The sequence below is a fragment of the Marmota flaviventris genome, chromosome 15 (assembly GCF_047511675.1).
Source record: "Marmota flaviventris isolate mMarFla1 chromosome 15, mMarFla1.hap1, whole genome shotgun sequence".
NCBI classification, from domain to species: domain Eukaryota; kingdom Metazoa; phylum Chordata; class Mammalia; order Rodentia; family Sciuridae; genus Marmota; species Marmota flaviventris.
The window spans coordinates 41,255,480-41,269,150 of NC_092512.1; the positions used below are offsets into that span (position 1 = coordinate 41,255,480).

Genomic DNA, 13,671 nt, shown 5'->3' on the forward strand with positions numbered 1-13,671 from the left:
TAGTTTTAAACTATTTGTTTCTGTATTGTCTGAAAAGAAAACACCACTAAATGTGTACATATGTATTATATAAACTTAATCTTTTAATACTGTTTATTTTAAGCCCATTGTTTAAAAAATAAAAGTTTAAAAAGCTTTGACTGCTTAAAAGTAAAGTTTTGCCATTGCTTGGAGAAACTTTTTCTTCCTTCTCTGTGCTGCCAGCTGTAACACTTCTTCTGGGTTGCTTGCATTCAATTCTGTCTGGCCAATAGCTTTGATCTTCTCAAAACAGAAAAATGGTATTATTAAAGGTCTGGTCAATATTAAGTCTTGCTAATATTTACATATTAGCTAATATATATATATAATTACTTAGATATAAACAATAATGAAATTAGCTTAATGATTAATTGAATCTCTAAATGAATCTTATTGTAAAACTCAGGAGCTGTGGGGAAAAGTTAACATGATTGTTTTGAGCCACTCTTTAAGAAAAAGATTGCCAGGTCCAGTGGTGATGCCTGCAATCCCAGCAGCTCAGGAGGCTGAGGCAGGAGGATTCTGAGTTCAAAGCCAGCCTCAGCAACTGCAAGACACTGAGCAACTCAACTCAGTGAGATCCTGTCTCTAAATAAAATACAAAAAAGGGTTGGGGATGTGACTCAGTGGTTGAATGCCCCTGAGTTCAATCCCTGGTACCAAAAAGAAAAATTTTGTTGCACCATAGTTTATAGAATTATCTTGAGTTGCATTTTATTACATTAAGTAAATCCAGGTTTGGTTATGGAAACTCTCTTCAATATTTTGATATCAGATTACCTTAATTTATAGTTAAGACTCCTAAAAAAGGTACACTTGTCCCATTGTTGGTGGGACTGCAGACTAATACAACTACTCTGGAAAGCAATATGGAGATTCCTCAAAAACCTAGAGAAGGAACTACCATATGACCCAGCTATCGCACTCCTTGGTATTTTCCCAAAAGATCTAAAATCGGCATTCTACAGCAACACAACCACATCAATGTTATTAGCAGCACAACAGCTAAACTATGAAATCAACCTAGATGCTGGTCAATAGATGAATGGATTAAGACATTGTGGTGTGTATATAGACAGTGGAGTTCTACTCATACATAAAGAATGAAATCGTGGCATTTTCTGGAAAATGGATGGAAATGAGGACTATCATGCTAAATGAAATAAGCAAAACTCAAAGGTAGAATGCTTTCCTCTCATACGGAAGCTAGAGTAAAATAAAGGAAAGGGGGAAGGAAGAATAAAATCACATAAAGAACCAAATACAAACTAGTAGACAAACATAAGGAAGTCTAACAGGAGAATGGGAGAGGGGATGGAAGACAGAAAAGCGGAGGATCATGGAACTGAAATCCATTTCCATGCATGTATGAGTTTGTCGGGATGAATCCAACTATTGTGTATAATTATAAAGCTCTAATAAAAATAAATACCTCAGAAAAAAGGGCTAAAAATAGTTGGGAAAATCACAAGTCATGTTTTAGGGCTTTACATTTTTAATATACAAAAATAGGAAGTTACTTAGCACTATAAAAGTCTACTGTGACTTAACTTTCCTGTTAAAAAGAACTATTTCAACCTATTAAATATCCATAGAGTGCTATGCTACTGCTATGGAGTATTTAGTGAGAACATTTTTGGACCTTAAAGCCTACCTTTTGGATTTTAAAATAACAAAACAAAAACTAATCGTAATAATTCTCATAGGTGGCTTGAAAGGAGCTATAAATACTTAGAAATGATCATCAGGTAGGTAAGAGAGGTTAGGGAATAGAAATTGCTGGATAAAGCTGGGTGCAGCTGGGTGGAATTACAGTGCCTGTAATTCCAACAGTCCAGGAGGCTGAGACTTGAGGATCCTGAGTTCAAAGCCAGCCTCAGCAATGGTGAGGCACTAAGCAACTCAGACCCTGTCTCTCTAAATAAGATACAAAATAAGGCTGGGGATATGGCTCGGTGGTTGAGTGCCCTTGTGTTCAATTCCCAGTAGCAAGAAAAAAAGAAGAAAGAAATTGCTGGATAATGTCACTTCAATATGAAAGAAGACGTGCTGCAAAAGCTGCTAGTGGACTGGGGAAAGTGATGATTGCTGGTAATCCCAGTAACTCAGAAGACTGAGGCAGAAGGATCACAAGTTCAAAGCCAGTCTCAGCAACTTAGCAAGACCCTGTCTGAAAATTTAAAAAGGCTGGGGACATGGTTAAGCCCCCAATGGGTTCAATCCCTGGTATCCCCCCCCCCAAAAAAAAAAAAAAAAAAAGGCACTGTAGTGGGATAAAACTAAAAAGTTATTTCAAATAAACAAGATATCCAAAAGATAATTGGTTATGAAGTCCAAAGTGTAAGAAGCTGAAATAGAAGTCTGATATCTGAGAGAAATAATACAATTCATGTGAGTGGTAGTCATACCATGAGTGGATAGGGTTAACTAGGAAGAACAAAGGATGATTAGAAAATAACCCAAAGACTAACATCTTGGGAAAACTAAGATTTACGAGTGGAGAGGAGATGTCCACAAGAAAGAAGAGGAAAAAGAACTGAATAAAAATGTTGTCAGAGATGCCAAAGGAATAAAGAATTTCAAGAAGGAAGAAAACAAACAGTAGGAAAGGGATTGGAAAGTATAGACTGGCATTTGCATTTGGTAACCCTTAAGAACACTTTTAAGAGTTGTGATGATGGCAAAAGTCAAATTGTACTGAGCTAAAGAGCATCAAAAAACTAGAGAAGGATGAGAAGTGGCTCCAGGTAGAGGCAGGGTCAAGAACGGTTTTTATTAAGGATGAAATAGTTTATAGACCATGGAAAAGGTTAACAATCCAGGAAAAAAAGATGATTAAAAGGGGACAGAATCAAAAGCATAAGTATTTGCCTTCAACAAAGAATAATATGGCCTCCTGCTAACTGAAGAGTGGACTTAAAGATGAGTGTAGAGTGTAGTTGTAGATTACTTTAAAGGTGAAGAAACTATAACCTCCATGAGAAGAAGTCTAGTTGGTCTTTTTTCCAGCCTATTCCCAAGCAAATAAGAGCCAAGGAAATTACTGAGCATGGAAATGTAGAGAGGATAGGGGCTTAATGGGAAAAGTCTAAAACAGTTCCTGAAAAGAATGTAAACTACTTTAAAGAGCTAAGGAGACCGTGCTGGAGACTATGGTTTGGTAGTGGCATGGTTGTAGGACTCAAACTTCCACCAAGATTCAGATCAGGACTTCTCCAAAAGAGGTACTAAAGCTACTAAAAACCATGATCAACTGGGTGTAGGTTGCATGCCTGTAATCCCAGCGGCTTGGGAGGCTAAGTTGGAGGATAGTGAGTTCAAAGCCAGCCTCAGCAATGGTGAGGTGCTTAGCAACTTAGTGAGACCCTGTCTCTAAATAAGATACAAAATAGGGGTGGGGAATGTGGTTCAGTGGTTGAGTTCCCCCAAGTTCAATCTCTGGTTTAAAAAAAAAAAAAATGATCAAAGAATAGTTCTGACTATCAATAATGGTTAGCTGGGTTCCCAAACCTGGTTTATCATCAGATTACCTGGAAACTTAAAATTATATTCCCGAGCCCCACCTCAAACTGCCTGCATCAGGATCTCCGAGAGAACACTGACTGGTATTTGCTGTATTGAGGATAAGTAGGGAAGGAAGGTAAGACAAAGAGCTAACAAAATGGAGGAAAAACTAGTCACACACCTGAATGTCTCAATGATGTTCAGGAAGGAGCAAAAGAGACATAAAGGCAGAGTGGATTTCAGTATAAAACCTCACATACAATAACTGTGGCTAACAGTAAGACAAGCTATGGGTGTGAGTGGCTGGCAAACAGTTAAGGTGATAATAAATATAACTGAGGCTGGCAAAAACCTGTAAACCTAGGGAGAGTTAAAAGGACTGGGGCTGTAGCTCAGTGGTAAAGCACTGCTGGGTTCAATCATCAGTACATAAAAAAAGTAGAAATGGCTTGGAAATAAGGGAGAGCTAAGGACATTTCAATATTGCCTTCTAGCCCCAGGTAAACCGGAAATGGCAGCATGAGTGGCCCCCAAACAAGGGGGCATTTTTAATGCTATTATCAGTTTATTTCTGCTAAATAAAAGGTATACAATTTGTCCAAGTACAAAGCTTTAAAAGACACTAATAGCATAGTTAGTTTTATTAATATGAGTCAGAGCAAAGAAAATTATCTGTGGTGATACTGATTCAGCAGTCAAGTTATAATATAAAGCATTAAATTTAAAATATTTTGGCACATAGCCAAATTTAAATAAATAATTCATCTAGTCAAAAACCACTGGATGCTGGGTATACTGTGTACCTCCATAGTCCCACTTATTCAGGAGGCAGGAAGAACCCAAGTTTGAGGCCAACCTTGGAAACTTAGTGGGACTCTGTCTCAAAATAAATAATAAATAAGAACTAAGGATACGTAGCTCAGTGGCTGAGTACCTCTTGATTCAATTCCTATCACAGACAAAAAAATCTAAACCAATCAACCACTGGGTAGCTACTGTGTGCCGTATCATTCTAGTTTTCTACTATGTGCAAACCAAGTCCTTATCCTCATGGGGAAAGAGACAATAATATATAGTATGTCGGTAAGTGTTACAGAGAAACACTTAAGGGGAATGAAAATAAAAGTAATTAGAGGGAAAAAGAGGGACATGGTATAAGATGATTAGTAAAGAATGACTACTAAGAAGGTGACAAATTAAGGATAGGCATAAGGGAAGTTAACAGTTCCTAGAAGAGAAAACTCCAAAGATCTTTAGGGAATCAGTGTTCAAAGAACAGTAGAGTTATCTGTGGCAGAAATTAGGAGCGGGGGAAGTCAGCTAGGTAAGCAGAAGGTCACGTTATATGTGGCCTTGTAGGCCATCTTAAGGACTTTGTGTGATAGGAGAAGCCATTTGAAGATTTCCAACAGAAATAATATGATCTAACATTTTAAAAGAAACAGGTCAGGTGCAGTGGCATACGCCTGTAAACCCAGTGGCTCAGGAGGCTGAGGCAGGAGGATCATGAGTTCAAAGCCAGCCTCAGCAAAAGTGAGACCCTAAGCAACTCAGTGACAGCCTGTCTCTAAATAAAGTACAAAATAAGGCTGGATACGTAACTCAAATGGTTGAGTGCCCCTGAGTTCAATCCTCCATACCACACTCCCCCAAATAAAAAAAAAAAAAAAAAGAAACTGAGATGGAATAGCTCAAAATATCAAAGACAGATCTTTTAAAAAGTAAACACTGATAACCAAATTCTGGCAGTGATTGGGCACACTAAAGTTTTTGTTGTTGGTGGTATAAATGTTAATTATTTAACATTCTGAAAATTAAGTACATCATTGAAGAAAAGCATAAGGTAACTTACCGCAATTTGTCTTTTATCTGTTTCTCCTCTCTTATGATGAAGATCTACGTGAATCAGTTAAGAATAATAAATCTGATAGTATAGTATTAAATATCATAGAATCTCATCTGGTTTTCAGTTTATTTAGAAAATACACAAAATGAAAATCCAATCCATAGAAGTTGGCTTCTAATATCAAATATGTAGAAGGAAGGATACAGGTCAAGTATTCCAAGATGGTAACGTCCCAAATATAGTCATAGTAGGAGTCCATAGCATCATGACTAAAAAATAGAATTCAGTTACTATTATTTTTTCCTTAAGCAGAAAAACTTCAACTTCTATTATTTAAAAAAATCATTCATACCTGTTTTGTTCCTGTAGTGACTTAAAGGCTGTCTTGTAGTCAATTTCTCTGAGGAACTGACATAAAATTGCTACCTACAAAGATTTGAAAATGGTTTCATTTAAAAATGACACTCCTGGATTTGGAGGATAACCTTTAATTATTTATGAAGAACATATTCTTTAAGAAGCCTTGCAGATCACACCAAATGGGTCAGTTCATATTTATTAATTCTATCTCATTTTAATTTCAAAAACCTTTACCCAAGTGTCTGTCTTATCAAACATTTTTTTCATCAGTGACCTAGCTCACAAAATTCTAATAAGTTGGCAAAAAGCCAGATCAGAAAACTAAACTGTATGGGAAAGAAAAATTCCAAGTCAAAGTATCATGACATTCAAGGACATGAAGAACATGAAATTAAGCCTTCACAGCTGGCAAGTATATACACTCACTCTGACAAGATATAGGCTGCCAGTCTGCTTAACATAAAAAACATCCATTTCAATCAGGTATATATGTCATAATGTTCATCTCAAAAAAAAAAAAAAAAAACAGAAATATTTTTTTCTGATGTCACTCACATATCACAAAAATAACCCTCTTAAAAGGACAATTCAATAGTTCTTAGTATATTTACAAAACTGTACAACCATTATCTATTTAATTCTAAAATATTTTCATTACCACCACCCCCCAAAAAAACTCCTCACCCATGAGCAGTAACTCCATTTCCTCATCCCTGAAGACTCTGATAATCTTTTATCTATGTTCTGTCTCTAAAGATCTTCCCATTCTGCCAGGTAAGGAGCATAAGAAGGATTGCCAAGTTTGAGGCCAGCCTGGGCAACTTAGCCAGACACTGTCTCAAAAATGAAAAATTAAAAGGGCTAAGGATGTAGCTTGGGTTCAATCTCTAGTACAAAAAAAAAAAAAAAAATTGACTGTTCTGGATATTTTATATGAATGCAATCATACACTTTGTGGCATTTTTTATCTTTCACTTAGCATAGTCTTTCAAGAATCCTCCATGTTGTAGGATGTAGCCATAACTAATTCCTTTTTATGGCTGAATAGTACTTCATTGTATGCCACATTTTATTAAACCATGCATTGTTTGATGGACACTGTGGGTTTTTTCTACTTTTTGGCTACTATAAATACTGCTATTATGAACATTCATATAAAAAACTTTTTCTGTGGATTTATGTTTTCAATTCTCTTAGATATTCACATAGAAATGCAAGTGTTAAAGTCATGTGATCATTTCTATGTCTTTTTTTTTTTTTTCGTACTGAAGGCTGAACACAGGGGTGGCTCTACCACCAAGCTACAGACACAGCCCCAGCCCTTTTTTCTTTTTGGAGACAGGTTTTTTTCCTCCACTTTTATTGGTGCAATATAGTTGTACATATAATGGGATTTGTTGTTACATATGTCTACATGCACACAATATAACAATTAAGCCAATGCCATTCCTAAGCAATTCTCCCCCTTGACCCCTTTCCTCTACTGATCTCCCTTTGATTTCCATGAGATCCAACCCCCCCCCCCCTTTTTCTTTTTCCTCTCTAGATTCCACATGAAAGAAAAACATAGTCCCTTGACGTTCTGAGTTTCACTTATTTTGTTTAATGTAATGTTCTCTAGTTCCACCCATTTTCCTGCAAATGACAATTTCATTTTTCTTTATGGATGAATAAAACTCCATTGTATATATATATATATATACCACATTTTCTTTATCCATTCGTCTGTTGATGGACACCTAGGCTGGTACCACAATTTGGCTATCATGAAGTGAGCTACTATAAACATGGGTATGCTAGTATCACTGTACTATGACAGCTTTAATTTAGGATAAATACCTAGTAGTAGTATAGCTTGGTTAAATGGTAGTGCCAGGCATAGTCTTTTGAGGAATCTCCATACTGATTTCCATAGTGGTTGTACTAATTTACAATCCCACCAACAGTGTAAAAGTGATCCTTTTTCTCCATATCCTCTCCAGTATTTATTATTATGTTCTTGATGACTGCCATTCTGACTGGTGTTGAGTATTAGTTTTGATTTGCATTTCCTTAATTGCTAATGATTTTGAACATTTATACACATTTGTTGGCCATTTGTATTTCTTCTTTTGAGAAGTGTGGGTTTAATTCATTTGCTCATTTATTAATTGGATTACTTGATTTTTTTTGGTGCAAAGTTTTTGAGTTCTTTACATATTCTCTTTTTTTTTTGGGGGGGGGGGGGGTTACCAGGAATTGAACCCCGGGGCACTTAACCACTGAGCCACATTCCCAGCCTGAGTTCTTTATATATTCTAATATTAATCCTCAAGACAGGTTCTTGCTGAGTTACTGAAGCTGGCTTTGAACTTACAATCTTCCTGGTTCACCCCCCCCCAAGTCACTGGGATTATAGACATACACCACCTCACCCAACTTCTATATTTAACATTCTGAGGAACTGCCAAACTCTTTTGCAGAGGCTGTGCCACTTTATATTTCTACCAGCATGAGGAATCTAATTTCTCTACAACCTTACCAACAGCTATTGTCAAATATCTTGATTACAGTCATCCTAGTGGGTGGGAAGTGGTATCTTATTATTGTGGTTTTAATTGCATTTCCCTAATGGCTAATGAATCTAATCTTAAATATAAGAATACATACTTGAGAATGCTCTTTCTATTCACAAGATTTCAAAGGTCAACGCTTTCTTATTTCATACTTTTAGTTAAAATTCTATAAACTAAAAAAATGTAATTATGCAAAACTTCTAACACCATAAAATTAAGTAACTCTGATATAATAAAAGCTGCTTCCCTAAAAAGAAATTTAAAAAAAAAGCTGCTTCCCAATACAATGCTTTATACTTATCATAAACACTAACATATATGAAAATAAGCCAATGCCATATTATAAACTAACCTGTGTGTGGCAATTCAGCAAAGAACAACACTTGATCATTCGTTTTATCACCTATAAAAATCAAAACTGATTACTTTAAGAAACTATTAATAACAGACTATAATAAATGCACCATGTTGGTATGAGGTCAACAGAGGACAAGTTGTACAAGTGGAGAAGACAGAAGGTATATTGGAACTCTACACTTTCTACTCAATTTTGCTGTTAATATAAAAAAACCCAAAAATTAATAAAAATGCTAAATCATTTCAAAAACTATATGAATACTGAAAAACACATTTGTCAAGTATACTAATGGCCAAATCAGAAAAAGCAGCAATACATATTAAAAGAAAAGGAACAAAATTTGATAACAGAATCAAGGAACAGAAAGAAATACAGAGAAATACGTCAAACAGCACAAATTTGCAATCTGAATAAGTCTAGAGATCTAATATTATGTATAAGGCATATAATAGCATTTGGTGGGGGAGGGACGTATTTCAGTGGTAGAGCACATACCTAGCTCATGCAAGCCTGGGTTTGCTCCCTAGCACCACACACAAAAATAATAATATATAGTTAAAAATCTGCTAATACAATAGATTTTAGATGCTCTTAGCACAAATAGGGAGGAATAACTATGGAAGATAATGGATTTGACTAATATATCTGTATTTCGTGTTGTATGACTTAAGCACACACAAGAGGGAAAGAATTGGGGATTTAGGGAAGAGAATCAATATGATTTGAAAGCTGAATAGATATTGGTGGCAAGATCAGTAAAAGGAAAGTAAGGAAAAAAGCCAAGTACAATGCTAAGGATTTGAGCTTAGTTGTCTCAAAAGTTTAAATAAAAGTATTTGGTATTCTGGAGAGTTTTTGTTTGTTTGTTTGAAGGAGGGGTGAATTTATTAGGAGAGGAGCCTGGTAAAGTAAGAAATGCAACCAAATTGTAGATAGATTTAAATTTGAGGTGTTTGGGGAAAATCAAAACACCAATAGGCACTGGAAATATGGGCACTGAAAACATGGACAGCAACAAAATTAAAAAAAAAAAAATAGCAATCTGGTCTAGACCCATCAATTTGGGAATTTACCATCATGTACATGGAAATGGCTAAATTTAGTCAAAAAGAGGCCAGGAAGAAAACTATGTAAAGGTAGGTAAGAAGAAAGGAAGCACACAAAATAACTTACCTGGTCTGTGTAAACATCTGGAGGCACAGCCTTATTAAAGAAATCAGAACACACAGCTCCTGCCTGAAGGTAATAATGAAGAGCTGCCGAATACTGATTTGTTGCTGAAGAAGTAAACAGAGATAAAGAATTACTTGTCATTAGATATAGGATTGGGGGGAAAAAAAAGGTCTCTTTTGTGAAGAGTTATTAGTTAACAAAAGCAGATTCAAATGATAGATCTGGGGATAAAATTTTGTACTTATTCAGGAAAATAACAAGAAAACCCTTTTTTTTAGCCACATTTAAAAAAAAATCAATTATATTAATAGCTGGGTGTGGTGATGCACACTCATAACCCCAGCAGTTTGGGAGGCTGAGGCAGGAGGATCGCAAATTTAAAGCCAGCCTTAGAAACTTAGCAAGACCCTAGGCACCTTAGACTCTGTCTCTAAATTTAAAAAAGGCTAGGAATGTGGCTGAATAGTTAAGCATCCTTGAATTCAATCCTTGGTACCCCCAAAAACACAGAGCTAAGGATGTAACTCAGTGGTAGAACACTTGTACAGCATGTGTGAGTACCTAGGTTCAATCTCTAGTATCATCACCACCCAAAACAAAAGTGATTCAGTAGATTCTCTGCCTCCTAAAACTGATAAACCAAAAATTTACTTAGAATTTCTCACCAAGTTTACTAGTACAGAATTCAGTATCTGGAGGTATTTATTTCCTAAATATTCAAACTAGAAACATATCCTAATTTTTTGAGGTAGTTCAGAATTATATATGTATATTTTAGCTCTAGGTGGACACAGTATCCTTATTTTATTTGTATGTGGTACGAAGGATCAAATCCAGTTTGCCTCATGCATGCTAGGCAAGCACTCTACCACTGAGCCATAACTGCAGACCCCAGAATCAATATATTTATTCTGCAAATAAACATTAAGGTCTTGGTGATTCAGAATCAATATATTTATTCTGTAAATATACATTAAGGTCTTGGTGATTAAACTCTTTGGGGGCTGGGGTGAAAATGAACATTAAAAATCAGCAATTAGGGCTGATGTTGTGGCTCAGTGGTAAAGCACCACTTGCCTTGAATGTGTGAGGCACTGGGTTTGACTAGGCACTGTATATAAATAAAAAAAACCAAGGTCCTTCAACAACTAAAAATAAATAATTTTTTTAAAGTTAGCAATTATTTACTTCAGAATAATTTGGAGAAGAGCGGAAAGATCTAGATAAGGGTACAGAAGAAACAGGACTGACCATGAGTAAATTATGAAAGCTGAAAGGTAAATAAACAGGAGTTCATTATACTATCCTTCCACCTTTAAATTTTGAATTTTCTCTTTTAAAAAATTGACTTCTAGAAAAAGATCCTGAAATGATACCAGTCTGAATTTTTATTCAATCTATACAGTGAAAAAAATACTAAAAACTTCATATCAACTTGGAAAATTTTAGCATATAATCAATAAAGGGGAGGGGAGTCTATCTCCAAGAATACAAATAATAGCAAGAGTACCTAGAGAGTTTAATAAATACTGTAATAAACTGTGTAATATATTTACATTTACTTCTAATAGTGTTACCAAAGCAAAATAGGCAACCAAAAGTTTTACTTACCAAAATAAATGTCTGCCTGAATAATTAACCAGGAATGGTTGTTTGGATTTATACTAAGTGTATATCGAACTAGTTCTTTCACTGTGATTGCTACAGCTTCAAAGTCCACAGACTGAAGGCTAAAGGAAAGATACTTAACATTAATCTTTATTTTAAAAGTCAACCTCAAAAACCATATCCTACTAAAAACAAAAAGACAAAGCCTAAACTTCTATGGCCATAAATGTGATAAATCCTTACCTTTACCTATCAGAGGATAATTTATAGTCAACAAAAGAGATAGGCTCATAAAATTTCCCCAAATACTTTTTAAGTTCTAGTTATCTAGAAGAAGCCACAAAAAACAAGGGCTTCTTCTAGAAGAAACAAACACTAATACTGCCATGTAACCTTAAATCTACCTATGGCTTCTTGCGAGAGAATAAATGATTCCTGGATTAGATGTTATACTGCTCCTAATGGGGTGAAAAGCTATTTTGTGATAAGTATAACACTTTGGTACTTTTGGTAGTAGCAAGAGTCAAGAAAAGGGTAGGAAATAGGGCCAGCCACTTTGAACCTGGGTAAGAGGGGAGATCTGGAAATACAGAACCAGAAGACAGAATAGTGAGGATAAAAGTCAGAAACATAGCTGAGGGCTCCTCCCTCCTAGAAGCAGTAAGGCTCAGTGGTAGAAAACAGGTTCTGATTCAGACACACAAAAGGTTCAAGTCATGGTTCTATCATATATAAGGTAAATTTGGACAAAGTACTTCTGTTGCCCACAGGCATTTGATTTTACCATAATACCACTGTCCAAAAGGGGGGGGAAATGTGGCATTAGCAGCAAATCCCTATTTACTTACAATAAGTTAAATTAGTTTATGATTATATTTTACAGATATCTACAAAATGTTAAGTCTAAGAATTTTATTTACACAGCAGTTAGTTTTAAAATAGTTAATACTTAATCCCATGCCATTCTCATTATTCTTGGAATGCTATTTTTGGAACCAATAGAGACTCTCAGCTGGGCATGGTGGCACATATATGTCATCCCAGGGATTCAGAAGCTGAGACAGAGGATCACAAGTTCAAGGTCAGTCTCAGCAATTTAGTGAGACCCAGTTTCAAAATAAAAAATAAAAAGGACCAGGGGTATAGCCCAGAGGTAAAATTCCCCTGGCTTCAATTCTCAGTACCATTAAAAAAAAAAAAAAAAAAGGCACAACTAAGGGCTGTTGTTCAGTGATAGAGTACTTGTCTAGTGTGTGTGAGGTCCTGGGGTTCAATCCCCAGTACCCCACCCCCATACCAAACAAAATTCTCTTTACCTGATTCTTGAACTGCTATCTAACACATTGAATCTTACACAAAAATTAGAAAGATACGATGATAGAATTTGCAGTAAGAATGCTACAGAGCATGCACATTTCCTTCATGAAGCATGGTATCCTTTGGGGGAAAAAGAACCCTTATTAAGTCAAGGGCAGGGACACTCACCCACTCTGACTCTCCAAATCCCTGTATGAGATTTAGAGCTGCTTCCAATCTCTAAGATTGAGATGAAAGCAAATTATTTATGTTCATTATACTGCCTGCTTACCTACATATTAAAATCTTTTTTTCTTCAAAGATGCCATTAAGAGCAATCAAATGAGGCTGGAGGGACCTACCCTTCAAGTACAAAGTAAGCCAACTGAGAGGGATGACAGGGAAGGAAAAAAAGTTTTGACAGGAAACAAATGAACTCTTCTGTATGAAAAGTTGCTACATATAGGAAGAAAAAAATGTAAAGCTTACTCTTTCAGAAAAATGAAAATTATTTTCTCTCCTAAAAAATCATCTCATAATTTTATTGAGATTCTCAGGTGATAAAAGTAAGAGAGATTTCATAAAGTAATTAAAGAAATTCCTATGGCAACTGAAGGGACTGGAAGCCTTTGATAATCACAGTATTAGAAGAGCTCTATAAGGAATTATGAAACAACACATGATTTTCAAATGGATAGATGACTTTCCAATTCTATTCACTGAAAATCAGAAATTCTTAGATGTTCTATCTAGGGCCTTCTACCTAATTTTTAGAAAGACAATTACTATAATAGAGAAACACAAAGTTGTATGTAGAATCCTAAGGATATCCATAAAATTATCTAAGGATATCCACAAAACTCAGGATGACTTCTAAACATATAACTAATTTAATGTACAATATATACACTAAATATACATAATATATATTATATGTATGATGTACAATA

The 13,671-nt window shown here is 35.4% G+C and overlaps 1 protein-coding gene across 2 annotated transcripts in view; it reads right to left on the reverse strand.

Annotated features, from left to right (window-relative positions):
• Window positions 1-63: 63 nt before the first annotated feature.
• The window catches only part of Ints8 (integrator complex subunit 8), a 62,570-nt gene continuing 48,962 nt past the window's right edge, over window positions 64-13,671 (reverse strand). For both annotated transcript variants that reach the window (XM_071602230.1, XM_027948091.3), the window contains 7 exons: window positions 11,429-11,547; window positions 9,818-9,921; window positions 8,639-8,689; window positions 5,724-5,797; window positions 5,576-5,640; window positions 5,378-5,421; window positions 64-261 (listed from right to left, as the gene is read on the reverse strand). In XM_071602230.1, coding sequence (XP_071458331.1) covers window positions 145-261; window positions 5,378-5,421; window positions 5,576-5,640; window positions 5,724-5,797; window positions 8,639-8,689; window positions 9,818-9,921; window positions 11,429-11,547 — 574 coding nt within the window. In that variant the 3' untranslated portion in view covers window positions 64-144. The remainder of the gene's footprint in view (window positions 262-5,377; window positions 5,422-5,575; window positions 5,641-5,723; window positions 5,798-8,638; window positions 8,690-9,817; window positions 9,922-11,428; window positions 11,548-13,671) is intronic.